At 42.8% G+C, this 18,777-nt stretch overlaps 1 protein-coding gene across 1 annotated transcript; it reads left to right on the forward strand.

Moving 5' to 3' along the window:
* Positions 1-3,722: 3,722 nt before the first annotated feature.
* Positions 3,723-17,878, forward strand: AQP6 (aquaporin 6; the record flags this gene model as incomplete). The annotated part of the gene is made up of 4 exons (XM_083353125.1): positions 3,723-4,082; positions 13,432-13,590; positions 14,811-14,891; positions 17,681-17,878. The coding sequence occupies 4 exons, from the start codon at positions 3,723-3,725 to the stop codon at positions 17,876-17,878; spliced, it is 798 nt and encodes a 265-aa protein (XP_083209251.1).
* Between the last annotated feature and the right edge of the window lie 899 nt (positions 17,879-18,777).

Below are 18,777 nucleotides of genomic sequence, written 5' to 3' on the forward strand. Positions count from 1 at the left end.
ATTGAACTCTCCGAGTTTGCCGACCTTCGGCATCTTCCTCAATTCCTGTGTTCTTGGATCCTGCTTCTTAGGCTTAGGGAATGTGTCCGCTGAGCATGTGGCTGCTAGTGTGGCTTTACTAGCCGGCCTAGAGGGGGGGGAAATGCCTCTTCCCTCCAGTGTATATTGCCGACCCCTTGTTGACTTCAGCCCTTTTAAACAGTGAAGCAGGATCCCATCCTCATTGCCACTGTTAAGTCATGGGCTCTGGTGAGCAGGAATGAAGACACAAGGCTGAGTACAGAGGAACTCATTCTTTATTCTCGCTGGAACTGTACTTGAGCTTGGGCCGCACCCAGCCACAATATATAGCCTAGCCCTACGGAAGCAGCCAATAGGATTGAACCCGTGCTTGCCACCTGGGGCTGACCCATGGCAGGACCGGAGACGGCCTGTCTGGGTTGCTGAGGAGCCATTAGCTCTTCAGCAACGCACGTGGTGTGGTACCACAAGCCCAATATATAACAATAGCATCACAAAGTATTGGGTTGGTGAGTGCTGTGGTTCTTAGTGTGCAGGCAGATGTGAACTATACTGCAGCTGTAGTTTTAGGTGGATCCTGAGTATACTGTAAATCATGAGGGGCAGTAGAGATCTGATTTTATCTGCTTCTCAGCTTCACATTACATTATGGATTCATTCATAAGCTTGGCACTTTCACTATTAGAACATAGAGTAACAGGGTTAGAATAGACCTTGGAGATCTTCTAGTTCAACCCCCTGCACAAACAGGAGACCCTATATCACTCTGGACCAATGACTGTCCATTCTGTAAATGCCTTTCTGAAAAACTTACCGTAATAGACAAAATGTCTATCCTGTTTTAAGGGCATCTATCTTGCAAACACAAGCTGCCAATTTATAAAATTGAAGAAGGGCTTTAAAAGAGCAAGGGGGAGGTGGTTTAGTGTATTTTTATATCACTCCCTTCAGGTTTGGACCTGCCTTAATTCTGCATAATATTAAACTGTTTTAGATGGAGGAGGAGGAATATGAACACATTTCAGCAAGAACTATCAATCTTACAAGTGACTATGCTCAACACTAGTTCAACACTATACATTCCCATATTGTCAAGTCAGACAAAAAAGACCTCCATCTTCTCCTCCCCTAAAGTAGCAGCAATGTTCCCTCTAACAGGAGCACAAAACCAGGGAAGCAAAGTTTGATGAAAGAGCTTATCAGGGTTTGGCTGTTAGCTCTGGGGAAGGAGGTCATATGTACTTATTTATTTATTGAATGTATGTGCTGCCCATTTTGCCCAGAGGGTGACTGTGGGCAGCTTACAAACATTAAAACCAGAAGCATTAAAAAGATAAAACAGTAATAACAATAATCATAGTTATGCTAAAATTTTATCATTAAAAAATTAAAAATGAGGGGGGAGAGAAGAGAAAGAAGCATGAAGATGGGGAGGGAGGTCTTTTCTCATTATTCTCATTATTCTCATTATTACTATTATTGGAACATTATTGTTCCAGGTGCTCTTCTGCTCCAAGCAAGGGAGAAATGATTTCTTGGAATTTGAACAAAGCTCCTTTTGGTTGTTCTCCTTACTAGGGAGCTATCAAATTGCACTGACAAAGCAACAATTGTTTGCCAAGACTAAGGAATGTTTTACTAATGTGAAAACACTGAGCCTACTTGAGGTTACTGACATTTTAAAATAGGTTGAATGTGTATGAATGGAATGATAGCTTAAGCCCAGGAAGAAAGCCTTTTGAAGTATTCAGGAAAGTCTTCTCAGCTGAAATTAAGTGTGGAGAAAGCTTCCAGTGAAAGGAAGTAGCAGATGGTTTTCTCCCAGTCTGTAAATTAACACTCCTTTACCCTATATGTTACTGTATGTTCCATTGTCCCCAGCCAGCTAGGATCTTGATGAGAGGTGCAGCAGCCCAAGATAACTAGAGGTTACCAGGTAATGCCTAGGCAGTTCTCGCCACCCTTTGAACACAGTTATTTTGATATTTTCTTTCCTGCAAGTAGTGTTCACCCTCAATCTTTCTATAATCACTGCATCTCTCCTAAGCTGCTGCCTGAATATTGTTAAGCACCTGCTTCTGGTGACGTTGAGCAGAGTCAGGATGCCATCAGGGAGGGAGCTGAGAAGTGTCTTGTCACTCAAAGAGAAGCCTGCCCTTAATTAAGGACAGAGACATTAAGGAGGCAATGAATGGTGCTTCTCCACATAGAAACCCAGGGTTGTACTGGAGGTTTTGTTTTCCAAAATCCTGCTATATAGGGCTTTAGTCAGACCCTATTTGGAACACTGTGTCCAGCTCTAGAGACCTTGATAAGATATTGATAAGATTGAATGAGTCCAGAGACTGGCAACAAAAATGGTGCCAGGTCTGAGGGACAAAACATATTGGGAGAGATTTTGGAGGAACCAAATACCTACAGCTTGGTGGATAGAAGGGAAACAGGGGACACGACTGGAACTTTTAAATATATTAAGGGTGTGAATAAGGTTCCAGAAGGCAGTATTTTCAATTTTAGGCAAAAAATCACAAACACGGGAGCATAACCTCAAACTGACAGGAGGGAGGTTCAAAAGTAATGTCAGCAAGTATTACTCCACAGAAAAAGTTGTGGAAGCTTGGAACCAACTTCCAGCGGAAGTAGTGGATCAATTATCAATAACTTGAGTTATTAGTGGATTGATTATATCCAGAACAAATATGGGACTAAAAAGTTTCACTTAGCATTTGAATAAGTTTTTTTCTTTTTTTATGTGATATTAGTATTGCTTGTAGTCATTTCATATGAGCTAGAGTGCGATAGACTTAATAGTTTATTGTTGTTAACATATGGTTGTTTATGATTGTTTTTTGCTTTTATACCTTGTATTTAGCTCTGGGAAGTCGGGGAGGGGGGAGGGGAGAAGCGGGGGAGGGTTAGGGAGGGTTAGGAAGGGTTGGGCGGAGGGAGGGGGGGGAGGGATTGTTAAAGATAAAATGTATTGTAAAACTTTTCATTAATAAAAAAATAACTTGAGTTATTGATACATAGAATGAAGGCTATTGCTAAGCACATTGGTTTGTGCTTAAATTGTAAGCCGCCCTGAGTCTTCGGAGAAGGGCGGGATATAAATGGGATTAAAATAAAAAATAAAAATAAAAATAAACATGCTTCGGATAAACACATGCCCATCGTTCAACAAAAATAAAAAAGATAAAATTAAAAAAATTAAAATGAAAAAGAAAAAAGAAAAAAACCCTCAAAGGGCAGACTCAATGGACCACTAGGTCTTTTTCTGCCCTCAGTTTTCTACGCTTCTATGTCTCCCCAGCTTCTTCCGCTGTCTGTGCTGGCACTAACGATGATGGGATTCCTTAGGTAGGAATGAGGAGCCTTTGGACATAGCAGTTTGAGAAAGAAGCTGCACAACTGACCTTCCCTCTGCTGTTTCTTTCCCAGGATCTGTTGCTGAAGATTGCCCCACTGGATTTATGTGACTGGCCCAAAGCTTCCCAGCTTAGAGCCCTTCCTTGTTCTAAGGAGCAGAAGCAGTGCCAAGCCAATGGCTGGGCAGGAGAGGCTACTGCAGGAGTTTCCCTTTTATTTCCTGGTCCAACCCAATGTTGCAATCTCACTCATTTAAATAGTGCTTCCTTGGCTCTTGCTCAGAAGGGAAAAGGCCACCAGAAAATATGTACTGTTCACCTCTTGCTTCTTGCAGAATGTGTAAGGAACTTCTTTCTATAGCTTTCTACCGGGCTGTCTTCACTGAGTTGCTGATCACTGCCATCTACGTCTTTTTTGGCTTGGGGTCTTTGCTGAATTGGCCAGAGATGGCCTCCATCCTGCAGATTTCTATCACCTTCAACCTGGCAGCAGCCACAGTTGTCCAGATTGCCTGGCGTGCTAGTGGAGCCCACATCAATCCAGCAGTGACTGTGGCCTTCCTGCTTGGCTCTCGTGTCTCTTTGGTGAGGACTGTCTGCTATGTGGTGGCCCAGCTGGCTGGAGGAATTGTTGGGGCAGCCATCCTTTATGCGGTGACTCCTGGGGATATCCGGGGAAATATGGGCATCAACAAGGTATGTCACTGAATTGGCATCTTTGACAATGGCATTTTAAATAACCCGCCAAGCGATATGCATTCCAGCAAGTGTACCAGGATTGACTGGAGTTGTGGATCTGGCAAACATCAAACAGGGGTGTGGTTGTTAAGGTGTGAAATATTGTCACGGGTTGTTTTAGATTATAGTGTGAAGCCAGGGAGATGCAAATAGCTACAATTCTATGTGTGTCAATCACTGATGGTACATCCTCTTACAGACGGCAGTGCAAAACATGTTCTCTGTTGGTTTACTTGGAAATTGTTGGGAGAGGGAAGCTGATTATGATTTCAAACGAAGAGGAAGGATTACCTGGAATGATGGTTTGGTGGAACGGTCCCCTGGGAAGGGCTTTAGAAGAAACTGGCAGTAAGTTATAACAAAAGCTCAAAATGGCCTGACGTTAATTGCAACAGGGACTGAATTATAAAATGGCTTCATGGTGGCTATAATAACATGCAACTCCATTTTTGTAAAAATGGTTATCATGATTGTGGGGTATCTACTGGTAGTGGTAACAGAATGTGTGGAAGCAGGGTGTACAGCAGGGATGGGTGACTTCATACAAACCACAGCCTCCAGTTCATCCCACCTTGCCCTATAACCTCCCTAGATTGGCTTGACAAAATTAACTGAAAAATGGCCAGTTTTCATTACCATGGTTATAGCATCTGGGGTAGGAAGTAAAGGTCAGAGTAGGTCATTTCTTCTGAAAGTGTGGAAAGTCCCAAAGATTTACCCAAAAGGACTGAAGGCCTTCAAACCTCTCCACTTGATTATAACTCCGGATCACTGATGCATTCCCCACAAATCTCAGAAGACAAAATATAAGACTGGGAAGGAAATGCTAAGACTGAAAAGGATTGTCCATGCTTGGACAATAACAATTAGAAAGAGAGGTCCAGGCCCTCAAGTGTGTCCACTCTAAATTCTAAGATGGGGAGGGATAAGAATGTGGCAACAAATAAGGGAATAAGAATTGTCTATGATAAAGAGAATGGGAAGAGCAGAGGGTCAAGAACATTATTTTGGGTTGATTCACATAATGGATAGATGGCAAGGCAAGGACAACGGAGACTCAAGGCTGATCCAGACAATGTGTTTGCCTCAAGTACCAGTAACTTACTGTTTTGTTTTTTTAGTGACTGGAAAGCATGTTATTGTCTTCTACTCACTACTGGCCTAATGGGAAATTAACCTCCACCCATCTTTTTCTGCTTGATATCAAGGGTATTTTTCTTCTACTTTGTTGTCTAGTTTGTCTGCTGTACTTTGTTGCATTGCAGAAGAACCTCTCCACTTATGCCCTGAGTTACTGGTTCATTTTGAACAACACAACTTCCCTCAACTTCTTTGCATGGTGGTCTTGTAAATGAAAGAAATGTGGAATTGATCTTCAACAAATAAATGAGCAGATCAGAAGTTGGAATTTTGCAGCAGGAACTTATTAGGTTATAGTTCAGCAACATCTAGAGTTATCGGGTCCCGGGTTGACAAGGTGGGAGGTGCAACTATTTAACAAGTGAAAGAGTGGATCAAAGAGGGCAGTTCTAGTGGAGGGAAGTAGAACTAAATGTCATTATATCCATGTGTTAGAAATGAACCCTTATAAGCTCTTCCATGCTTATAGAGAGGGAAAGAGACTAGAAGAAAGGGAGCCCAGAGAATGCAGAGATTGACCTTTCCTGGAAATAGATTGACTGATGGATTATGTGCCACCAAGTCATTGTTAACTCTTAGCAACCACATGGATAGATTTTCTCCATGATGATCTGTCCCTAACCTGGTCTTTCAACTCTTCCAACAAAAACAGTGAGAGTTGTCAGATTTACAGTACAGTGTAATCAGAAGTAAAGAAATTGGTCTGGGAGCCTCCTGCAGCTCTGGAAGTAGCCCGGCCTTGAATTAAGTAGGAAGGATAGAGAGTCTCTTTCCAGTTGCACTTAACCATGGCATCAACATCATGTTTGTTGTGTTGTACAGCCTTTTTCAAGAGGATGTACCTGTGATGTTGCTTTCAGCACCAGCTGGTGAGTGAAATAGGTTTTAATCAATCTTAGCTAATCAGTCTAATCTAATCTAATCTAATCTAATTTATTCTAATCAACTAATTAAGGAAAAACTAATCAACTAATTAACTAATCAAGGAGAGAACCAACCTAGAACCAATGAGAAATTTTCTGACAATTAAAACAATTAATTAGTAGAGCAACTTGTCTCCAGAAATTGTGGGTGTGCCAGCCCTGGAGATTTTTAAGAAGAGATTGGACAGCCATTTGTCAAACAGGGTCTCCTGTCTGAGCAGGGGGTTGGACAAGAAGACTACCAAGGTCCCTTCCCACGCTATTCTTCTGTTAACTGCACTGGTGTTAAATTAATGTTCCCCCTGCCTTAAGCTGGCAACATACAATAGCAATCACAAGGTAGGTAAAGATCAGTTTGGATTCACCACCCACTACTGTACATTTTATCTAGCACCATGCTGTTGTTGTACCAGTATTGGTTGATGGTACTTACTGATCAGCAGTAGGCTGTAAGTGCTTTAACTCTGACTGGTTTAGCACAAGCTGAAGTGCTGAAATAGTAAAATGATAAGGACCCATATTGCATCTGCCTAATCAGGACAACATAATTCAGCAATAAATCACAACAGGATAAGGATTGACATGAGCGCAGCCATTATTTCTTTTCTGTGTATTTAAAAAAGACTGGGGAATACCTGGTTGCCATAGTGGGGAATCAGTTGCATGAAAGGCAGCAACAAAGGCAAGGGCACTAAGCCACTGAGATTTTTGTATTTGGAAAATGATTAGTCAGTAACCATCATTTAATACCTCCCCCACTTCAATATTTTGTTTGCTTATACCTAAAGAGCTTCTGATAAACTATGATGATCTAATTTGGTATGTGCTGGGAAACACCCAGCCAAAAGGGAGGAGGGATCAAAGAAGGAATTAGTCTTGAGTTGTTGCACAGATGTAAGAGATCCAGGACTGACCCTCCCCCCCACCACTTCCCCAAGCTCCAAGAAATCTTATCTATCTGTTCCCAAGGGAAGGCGAGAAGTCTGAGAAAATTCTTGTATTATAGGCAGAATACAGCAAAGGAGCCTGAACTCTACACAAGTGGATCTGGTCACTTGTGCCTGACAGTATGTATGATAATGTACTCTGAGATAACAGCAAATCTGAAAAATCTGAAATGCTACTGATAAACCAGCACTGATGCACAATCTGCATAAACATTGCTGAACTGAGAAGGTAGAAAACAATTATCTTTCCTTTCCAATATATTGCAAGACATTATTCAGAATCAAACTCTCTCTGCACACTGATTTGTATTTCCTAATATATAGGCTTCATACACACATTACATAGTCATTTTATTAAACAGAACACAGCTGGCTCAGTTCATACACTTGTCAAGCCAAAACCAAACCAATTGCCTTTTGCCTTAATGCAGATTTCAGTAAGTGTTTTACTCTCCTACAAAAAAGAGAATAGATTGCCAAGTAGTAATAAAACCTTTTTAATGGTTGAATTTTTGTGAAATGCAGGCAGTTTTATTCCTAACACCTCACAAGGTTTTGCCTTCTACTCCAAATCTCATGTGATTTGGGCATTCAAGCTCAAAATACTGTCAGATTTAACATTTTGCAGAAATAAATATGAAAACCAATTTCTCACAAGATTTCACCTTTTTTTACAGTTTGTGCTTGTGTGCGCTTTGGGATGACATAAATGCTGTGCTGCCAGTCCCTGGTTTAGTGGACATTAAAATCAGCCACATGGTCTAACTATAGTTATATATGCCTAAGCCTGTATTCCCATCAATTTTTCCTTTGACGTATTTTTGGAAGTGGTTTTTTTTGTAAAAAAAAGTACAATAAATATAGAGGGACGCAGTGGCTCAGTGGGTTAGGATGCTGAGCTTGTTGATCAGAAGGTCGGCAGTTTGGCGGGTCGAATCCCAAGTGCCGCGTAACAGAGTGAGCGCCTGTTACTCGTCCCAGCTTCTGCCAACCTAGCAGTTCAAAAGCACGTAAAAATGCAAGTAGAAAAATAGGGACCACTACGGTGGGAAGGTAACAGCGTTCCGTGCGCCTTTGGCGTCTAGTCATGCCGGCCACATGACCACGGAGACGTCCTTGGACAAGCGCTGGCTCTTCGGCTTTGAAACGGAGATGAGCACCGGCCCCTAGAGTCGGAAACGACTAGCACACATGTGCGGGGGAACCTTTACCTTTACCTTTACCTTACAATAAATATATTTAGTTTAAGGAAATTTAAATCCTCCAACCTATAGGCTTTCACAAAGACGGATGACCACTAGATGGTGGCAAAAGGTCTGAAATTTCAGTGCTGACATCTAGTGGCCCTCAGATTTTGCACCCTAGACTAGATAACTACTTTTTTGGGGTGCTTGCAGAAATCAGGATTTTATGTAAGCCGCCCTGAGTCTTCGGAGAAGGGTGGGATATAAATGGAATTAAAATAAATAAAATAAAAATAAAATAATGGAAAAGTAAACACTGTAATGAAAGATGGATGAAAATCCTAGACAATGTAAAACAAAAAATAAAAATCTGCAGACTTGTAGAAAGCAATTTGTATGCAAGAGGTCACTCCTAGAAAAAGGTAACGCCTTAGATGGTGGGAGGCAAGAGAAAGGAATTATTATCCTAATGTCATCTTTTCTAGAAGTTAACTCTCTTCATGAACCTGTTAAGAGAACTCCCGGAAGTCTGCAATCAGCGCGGGGCATTCTGTCTCTATTTCTTAGGTTGCTTCTTCAAAGCCAAGTTAAACATCTACTAGTCCTTGAGCATGCATAAAATTTACTGCATTTTACTGTCTCCACTGATGATCCCCAGACAGGATGCTGGAATATGTTACTGAGCCTACCTATAGTGCTCAAGGCATGTTAAGGAGAAGGATTGGTGAATTCTTCCAGCTTTGCTTTCCTTCCTCCCCCAGCAAATATCACATCTATTGTGAAAACATCTATAAATCCTGTTTTTAATGTGGGCAAGAGATATGGATGAGAGGAGACAGTTTTCGATAAATGGATAGACCAGCAGGTTTAGCCTTCTGTTAAAACTCTATCTCAAACTAAAATAACAGCAAACCTATTTTTCCCCGCTCCTATACTAGCATTGTAAGGGACGCGGTGGCTCAGTGGGTTAGGACGCTGAGCTTGTCGATCAGAAGATTGGCAGTTTGGCGGGTCGAATCCCGAGTGCCGCGTAGCAGAGTGAGCGCCTGTTACTCGTCCCAGCTTCTGCCAACCTAGCAGTTTGAAAGCACGTAAAAATTCAAATAGAAAAATAGGGACCACTATGGTGGGAAGGTAACAGCGTTCCATGTGCCTTTGGCGTCTAGTCATGCCGGCCACATGACCACGGAGACGTCCTCGGACAAGCGCTGGCTCTTCGGCTTTGAAACGGAGATGAGCACCGGCCCCTAGAGTTGGAAATGACTAGCACATATGTGCGGGGGAACCTTTACCTTTACCTTATACTAGCATTAAGCTGAAATGAGTAAAACCTAATACAAACTAAAATAAAGAAGGGGGGGAGAAAGAAATAAAACACTAAAGTAGAAAAAGAAGGAAAAGGTTAGGAGAAAAGTAGACTAGAAAAAAAAGTTATCAAGAAGTAGCTTCTGATTGTTACAGCAGTTATTTTGAAAAGTCATTTTCAATTTATAGCTAGGACTGGAGCTTCTGGCCCCACCTAATCTCAAGAAATCCAAAGAGGGATAGATCAGAAACATGTTTTTTTCACTTTTGTTTCTTTCCCAGGTCTTCACCTTTTGATAATTCATAGTTAATCTTGATTTTCATTTTCTTGTCAGATGTCAAGAATTAATTTCACACTTCAGCCACTCTGAATTTGGACTATGCTGTGGGGATAGGAATATTTCTCAGCTACAGAGAAGAGAATCTATTAAAAAGCAGAAACAGTTGTGTTGACTCAGAGGAATAAATATCTCATTTCTTTATTACAGCAATATCATACTAGGCCAAAGAGATATTCAAAAACATGAACAAACTTCTGAGTTTCTAAAATTTCTCCGTTGAGCAAATGGAGGCAAGAGGCAACTGGTGTTTAAGCCACCTCTGCTAGGGATACCATACCTGGGCTCCAAAAATCTGGAGGACAGTTAAGAGGACATCAAAGCCATAGATTTTTCTGTATCTCTTTGCTGCTATCTATAGCAGGGGTCACCAACCTGTGGTCCGTAGTCCAAGACCGGGCCATAGGCTCTTGGTCACTGGGCTGCATAAGTGGCTGGTCAGTGCATGGATGTGTGCACACTCGCACCAACCCACTTGTGCTAGTGTCACGGCATCAGGCAGGTGCTAGCAATGCCATGAGTGTCACATGGTGCTAGTGTTGCCACGACTGAATTTCTCTGCTTGCGCTAGTGTCGTAGAGTTGCACAGGTGCTAGCAATGCCATAAGCATTAGGTGGGCAGTAGTGTCACCATGAGAGCACCCCCCCCCATTCGCACTAGCATTGTGATGTCATACCGGCACTATCGTCATTGCAAGCGCAACATCCCCACTTGTGCTAGCATCATGGTATTGCATGAGTGCTAGTGTTGCCTGAGCATCGCATGGGCACTCGTGGCCTCATTTGCATCATGCATGTAATCACGGCCCCATTCATGTGCACATGGCCCCACTTGCATGTGCACATGCTCGCACGTGTAAAGGCGCCTCCACCCCCCAGGTGAAAGCTTGGGGACCCCTGATCTATAGAGCTCATCTGCATGGTAGCAGTAAAGGGTAGGAGTTGGCAAAAGCTCCTTAGCATAAAAACTGCTGTCAAAGCAGAATGGGGTTTTCTCCTAGTAAAAGAAAGGAGAAGGAAAGAGGTGGACTGGGGAATGCCTCTCTCTTGGGCCCAGCTGCTGCCGCTGAAGCCACACAGAGTTAAATCATAGAACTGGCACCCCAGGAGCCCTTCACTCTCTTCTTTCCCTACATTTTTCCTACTGAGCACAGCAAGAAATTTGGGGGATGGGGTAGAAGTAAGAAAAATGGGTCTTCCTGCCAAAAGTGATTACTCTGTGGGACTGAACCAGAGATGGGGAACGATAGCACCTTTATGACTTGTGGACTTCAACTCCCAGAATTCCTGAGCCAGCATGGCTGATTAAGGAATTCTGAGAGTAGTTGTGTTTCCTCGCCAGCCAGTGGATCCGGCAGCTGAGTCTGAGGAATCAGATGAGGAGGAGGGGTCTGGAGTGACATTAGAGTCAGAGGAAGGCTCTGAGGAGCTCCAAGCCTTATAGTCAGATGAGGAGCCTGGCTCCTCTACTCACGCTCAGGCTGAGACACAGCTGTGCTGGGAGCCTGAGTTGGACAGTGATGAAGAACAATTGGGACAAATCCAGGATGCATGAAAGCACAGGCAAGAGAGGCGAGTAGGACAGAGGAATACAATGGGGCGGCTCCAAAGGCAAAGGAGAAGGCATTAGGAAGTCACGCCTTGGCTGAATTATAAAGGGGAAAGTGTGGGAGGTGCTGGTTGCCAAAGCCAACCATTTGTGTTGAGGATCGAGTTTCTGTGAACTGTGTTTGTTTGCCTTGGACATTGACTCAGGTCTGTGAGAATAAAAGGGCTTGGTTTTTTCTTGCAGTTCCTGCCTGTTTCTTGGAAGAGGGGTTTCTCCTTGTGAGCATAACAAGGACTCACGTAGGCTGGGAGTAAACAAGAGTGTAAGTCCACAAGTCATAAAAGGGCCATCGTTCCCCATCCCTGGACTGGGCAATTCAAAATAAAGGAGATATTTTCCCTACTTTCTCTCCCTGCTCACTCCCCTGGCCACCCATGGCTAAAGAAATAGGGTCAGAGAAGTCAGTTTTGCAGGCATCAAAAGCCCCTCCCTAACAGTCTTGACCTTACATTTAGGAACACTGAACTGCAGTTTCCACATTTTTTACCAATTTTCCAGCAATGCCAAAATGTTTTCCATGTTACAAAAAAAAACAACCCTCAGGAACACCAACTGTATTACATTTGATGAGATTTTTGTGTCAGCAACAAAAAGACATACCTCACCTAGCAATCCTCCTGTTATATCATTTACAAACACATTGAGCAAAACAGGACCTAGGACTGAGGCTTGTGGTAAACTAGTTGTGACTGGTCTCTGTTCAGACAGTGCCCCATTAACAATCACACACTGGGATCGTCCCAGAGGCAATTTCTGATCCACCGAACCGCCCAGTGGTTAAGCCCTCTAGCCTGTACAACTTTTTTATGAGCTCATTATGGGAAGTGTATAAAATGTTTTGCTAAAATCAAGATAAGCTATGTCCACAGCACCTCCTTTGTCCAGAACGTTTGTGACATAGATTAAAAAAATGTCAGTCAGATTAGTCATCCCGCTTCGGATAAGCAAAGTCAATGGAAGAGCTGGCAGGAAGCCTCAAATGGCAGTCATCAGATGTTGCCCTTACTGACGGTGACAGATTCGCTTCACAACCGCGGTGCATTGACATAAGTTGAGCATGGCGACGTGATGTTTCACTTAATGCCTGTGTCATTTAGCAGCAGAGTTGCTGGTCCCAGAGTTGCTGGTCGATAATGGAAGACTACCGGCAGAAAGGCAATATGCACCACGCAGGACTAAAAAGGGTAGGACTAAAATTGCATGCTACCATCTTAATTTTTTTTTAAAAAAATCCCCTCTTCTCTGTAGACACGGCTGCACCCAGGGACTGGCAAGAAAAGCAGAAGAGATGGTCTTTGAGCACAGCAGAGGGACTCTGCTTTTTCTGGTCTCGAAAGACAAACCGTCCTGAAAACTGGAGGGATGTGACCACAGCAGGACTCTGCCTTAGTATGATGCGCTTCAGATGAAGCAGGCAGCAGCCATTTGCCAGAAGCTGGAAAACATCAGTTTATAACTAAAAAAAAAGAGGAAGTTTAGGGTCTTTTTCAGCTGATCAGGGATGACTGTTGGCTTCCCCTAATTGGAGAAATATAAAAGGCAGCTGTTAAAGTCAAATGTTTTTTCCATCTGGAGCTACCTTCACAGAAACGTACATCCTTCAGGGTCCCCCCCAAAAAAATGTTGAAGTAGGAGGGGATTCTGACAAGCAAAGTCAGTGGAAGAGCTGGCAGGAAGTCTCAAGTTGCAGTCATCGGATGCTGCTCTTAGTAATGGTAACAAAGTGCTCTGATTTAACTTTAGGGTATCCTGCACTCGCGTAACCTAAAACCTGTATAATAATCTTTTTTTTCCCCAGGCAGAAAAAATGTCAGCCGTAGAGTTAAAATCTCCTTCACCGTTATTTCCTTCTCTGCCCTAGGTGAACATCAATATTTCAACTGGACAAGCTGTTGCAGTTGAGCTCATCTTGACCCTACAGTTGGTTCTGTGCTACTTTGCATCCACAGATACACAGCGTAGTACGGGCTGCCCCGCTGTCATCATTGGCATCTCGGTTGCCCTGGGCCACTTGGTTGGGGTGAGTAAATTAAGAGAAGCTAGGAAAGATAAGTGCAAAAGTCAGCCTACCAGAACTGGCTGATGATTCCTTGAGAGTGGAAAACCTACCACATCTGGGAGCCCTAAGCAAGACAGGCTTTGTTTTATTGTGTTTAAAATGCTAGAAGCAAGCTTTTAAAATGATACTGCTCTTCGGAGGGAATAGGCATTCAAAACAAAATAAAAATCAATGTGAGAAATAAAAGACAGAATACACCCAAGCCAGCATTAGCCAGATAAAGCTGAGAACTCTTAAAAACCAGGACAAAAGGAATAATGTAACAGATATTGTTTTAACTACCTTGTAAATAACCTGAGCTCGGTGCAGGGGCTGGGTTCTTGGCTGCAAACTTTGCCCATGTATAATGTAAAAATGTCAGGGGTGTTTTGGAGGAGCCCTGAAATTAACTAGCAGATCCTACGGTGAGCAACATTCTAAGCTTTTACAACTGTGTTCATAGATAACCCCACTAAAGTGGGTGGTGTGATGCACAACTTTGGCAAATATTTTACCCAGACAATAGCCTGCCTCCAGTAAGAGAGACATTTTAGAGAAAAGAACAGTAGTAGTGGCTGCTTGAACCAAACAGCTCCAGTCTTCAACATCATGCGCAAGACTAGGAAGCTACACAAGTATTTTCCTCCAGTGTCTTGTTCTATGTGGATCCCATCCCAACACTGTACAGGTAGTCCTCAACTTACAACAGTTCATTTAGTGACTGTTCAAACTTACAACGGCACTGGAAAAAGTGACTTATGACCGTTTTTCAAAGTTACGACCTTTGCAGCATCCCATGGTCATGTGATCAAAATTCAGATGCTCGGCAGCTGGTTCATATTTATGACGGTTGCAGTGTCCCAAGGTCATGTGATCACCTTTTGCGACCTTCTGACAAACAAAATCAATGGGCAAGCCAGATTCACTTAACAATCGGGTTGCTAACCAATCAGTTGCCGTGATTCACCTAGCAACTGTGTCAAAAAGGTCGTAAAACGGGGCAAAACTCACTTAACAAATGTCTCATTTAACAACAGAAATTTTGGGCTCAATTGTGGTCATAAGTCGAGGACTACCTGTAGTTGTTTGGACTATAGTGAGGGGAAAAAAAACTTTTGATGGAAGTGCAACATTGAAACAGAGAATGGGAACTTCACAAGAGCTGCCTTTTCTAACGCTTTCTTCCAATTCCCCGTTTCTAGCATTACTACACTAGATGCTCCATGAATCCAGCCAGATCCTTTGGTCCTGCTGTCATAACTGGGAATTTTCTTCAGCAGTGGGTAAAACTCTCTTCTTTCTATATCCTCATCCCCCATTATTCCAGGCTTGGTGGAAGAAAAGTGGGGCAAGGAATTATCCAATTGGTCAGACCCTGAAGGACTGTATATCAGTAGGATTTAATTGTATGCACTATGAACCCAAAGAGCAACTGGAATGGGACTGGGGTTATTAAAAAACAAAAATGAGCATTCTGTACTATAAGTCCACAAGCTTCTTCGCACCTCCCACAAAGCACTGCTTCACTTTCTGTAGCCATCTGCAAGGACTTGCTGGCAGCCATTTTGGGGAAGCCTGGCATGGGATTTTAAGTTGCAAGGCCACGATGCTTCTCAGAGCTACTTTCCACAAAAGTCTGTTATGGATTAGGACTTTGTTATAGACATCTTAACTGTAGCTCAGTCTGGCAGCAACTGCATTTTAAAGCTGGGAGATGATGGCCATCTTCTGGTTGCATATGGCAGACCAGTTTGGTCCCACCCAGTTCCTAAATTTAAAATCAGAGGAGGCGACATTTTTGCCGTTGCATAAATAGCTTCAGTTGCTGGCATGAAGAACAGGGCTAACCAGCTGTGGGCCACAGAATTCCAGATTTTCCCTAAATGGCAGCAAAGCGATACAAAACTCTTTGCTGCCCTCTGGTGGTGGTCATTGTGATTGCTAGCTGTCAAAAACGATGGCACATAGTTAAGTGATTGGTTTTTTTTAAAAAAAAATCCTTACTTTCTAGAGCAGTGGCCCCCAACCTTTTGGGCACCAGAAACCGGTTCCATGGAGACAGTTTTTTCTGAGGACCGCAGGGTTTTGCATGCTACCCGATCATGCGAATGGGACCTGGTGCTGGTCCACGGACAGGGGTTTGGGGACCCCTGCCCTATAGGGGCTACAAATGGGCTCTTTCTTACTCTTGGAGGCTTGGTGCCCTACTGAAGACAGGAATCTTCTATCAGAAGACACAAACCCTGACATTTTTTTCTTAGGCCAGGTTCACCTCCTTTCAAGCCATAGCAGTAGAGCCGCCTAAGAAATGTTGCTGCTTGAGTCAGAAATGGGATGGTCTATATCTTTCCCACCCCTTCCCATTTCAAATGCAAACGCTAACTGGATTAGCTGTGAAGGTTTTCTTCAGTATTGACAGTGAAGCCCTACAGTCTTTTCAGGCAATAGGCTGGCTCTGTTGTTTTAATTTTCCCTTCCTAGCCTTTTTCCCCTAGGTCAGGGGTAGGCAACCTCGGCTCTTTTATGACTCATGGACTTCAACTCAGGAATTCTGGGAGTTGAAGTCCATGAGTCATAAAAGAGCCGAGGTTGCCTACCCCTGCCCTAGGTGATTACTCCCTTTTGCTTAATAGTAGATCCAGCCCGGAATAACACCAACTTGCCACCATTCTAGTTGCAGATGTGGTTACTCACAGACGTTTCTGACCTTGGAAGTTTCCAGGAAGGGTTGAATTAAGATGGAAAATTTAAGGACAGAACTAAGTAGAGAGAGAAGTTGTAGATCTAACTTCCTTTATTTTCTTCTTATCTACTTTCATTTTAACCTCGACAGTAGCTTATGGCTTTAAAGCAAGCCCTTCCCGCTTTGCATATTCAGCTCTCCTTAAAGGAGTTTAAAGTTGAATTCAGTCAGCAGGGATTTAAATTTCGCTTCCCCCAGTTAAAGCCTGTGCTCCATTTGCTACTGAATTCTGACTTTGGGAAATCATCAGGAACAGGAGTTTGAAACTTTCATGACTTTGATCTTGCCTTGTCCGTCTAGAGCAGTGTTTCTCAAATGTGGCAACTTTAAGTTCTGTGGACTTCCATGTGGCTGGCTGGAAGAGTCTGGGATTGAAATCCACACATCTTAAAGTTGCTAAGTTTGAGAAATGGTCTAGATCACTGTATCATGCACTGGGGTTTGGTTTTGTTTTCACTTAATGATGAATTTCAAGTCCTCATGTGAAAATCTTTGGTATACTTCAGTATTTTGCTGAAAGGGTTCATAAAACCAGGCATACCATTTTTGCCTGCCTTTTATTTACATGGTCCATCTTATCTTAGTTTATATCTCTCTTTGGATAGGGTAAGCTGTCTACCTCTGATACACAGCTATCTCACTCACGTGGATTGGTAATCAGTTCTACACAGTGGTGGGATTCAGCCAGTTCACACCACTTCGGCAGAACCGGTAACTAATTTTTTGTTGCCCAGGCACAGAATGGATTTCCAGAAGTGCCATCCACACAGAGAACCAGTTCTTCACATATTTGAATCCCACCACTGGTTCTACAGAACCTTTCAACAGAAGATGTCACAACATTGGAGGAGATGGATTGATTCATATTGCAGGATATAACAGTCCTGATCATGAATGTCTACTGATCATAGTCAAAAAAGTGAAGACAACAGTCACAATGGTGATGGAAGCTCTCTCCAGTTTTTTGTATGTATTACATATGTGGTGCACATAAAAAAATTAGGCAAAGCTTCATTCACCATTGTTACCACCATCTTGACCTTTCTGACCATGCCTTGTGGGCAGCTGTGATCCTGATTGTAGATGATAAAGACTGTTGTGATTTAGGTCCTGATTCCAAGACAGAGATAAGGAACTAAATCTTGGAAAACCATGAGAGAAACTAATGTGATTTAGTAACTTAGGTTCAATTCATTTCAGTTGGACTTCTAAAGATGTGCAGCTTCTTTGCCTCAGAGCTCCTGACCTTGGGTCAAATAGGGTTGTACCTTTAGGTCAATTGATGACAAGTTGTTGTTGTCCTAACTTATCTCTGATCTTTCTTTATAGATTTTCTGGGTGGGCCCCTTAATTGGTGCCATCTTGGCATCTATCCTTTACAACTTTGTTATTTACTATGACCCTAAGCCTTTCAGCCAGAGACTGTCCATTCTCAAAGGGAGCTATGATGGAGAAGAGCAGCAGACACAGAAGGAGAATCATCAGAAAGAATCATTGTCATTGCCCAGTCTGGTGCATAGATTGTAGCCTCTGTGGAGAGGAACTTTAGGATGGTCTCAGCAAGAGATGGATCTGTAGATGGTGATCCCAGAGTTGAAGAAGCTTCTTGGATGAAAAGTGAAACGTCTTCAAAGAAAAACAAGAAAGTCCAGTTGCCTCTTGAAAAAGTAGCTTTGGAATAACCATGACCTGTCCTGGATGACTGAGAATCTCCATAGACGTGATCCCATAACCAGCCAGTAGAGGGCTCCAGGTTCCTTTCCTCTGAAGTCTTGACTTGCCATGTGGATCTGGGTATCTTAAGCACTCTATTCAGGAAATAAAAAGGGCCACTTTCAACATAAAACGAATATGAACTTGACAGCTATGAACTGCAGTGCCAAACGAGTGGCTTGCTTGAGCTTTAAACTTGTCTTTTTCTAGGAAGACTTTTTTTCCAGAGGATAAGCAAAAGTTACTTGGATAAATAAGCCTGGATGCTAGCTGGATCCTTAGCTGACAAATGAACCATTTCACCAAGGCTGTATCTCCTGCAGTATGTATCACCCCAAGAGCATGCTGCATAAAATTATGCTGCCTTCACTGCTGGGAAACAAGGAACAAGGAGGCAGGGGCAAGATCTTGACGGGTGAATTTTTCTTGTCACAGAGAAGTTTTTCTGGGCTTCTCAGAATCCCCACACTGCATTTCCAGACAAGGTTTCTCCCTCAATGGACAAAATGTCATCCCATCAAAGCTGGAAAGGAGTTGCTGCCTAGCATAGACTTTTAGCTGTCCAAAACATACAGATAGTCCTCTGCTTACGACCACAATTTAGTCCAAAATTTCTATAGTTAAGTGAGACATGTGTTAAGTGAGTTTAGCCCCATTTTACGACCTTTCGTGCCACAGTTGCTAAAGGGATCATTGCTGTTGACAAGTTAGTA

Source organism: Vipera ursinii (genome assembly GCF_947247035.1).
Source record: "Vipera ursinii genome assembly, chromosome: 2".
Lineage (NCBI taxonomy): Eukaryota > Metazoa > Chordata > Lepidosauria > Squamata > Viperidae > Vipera > Vipera ursinii.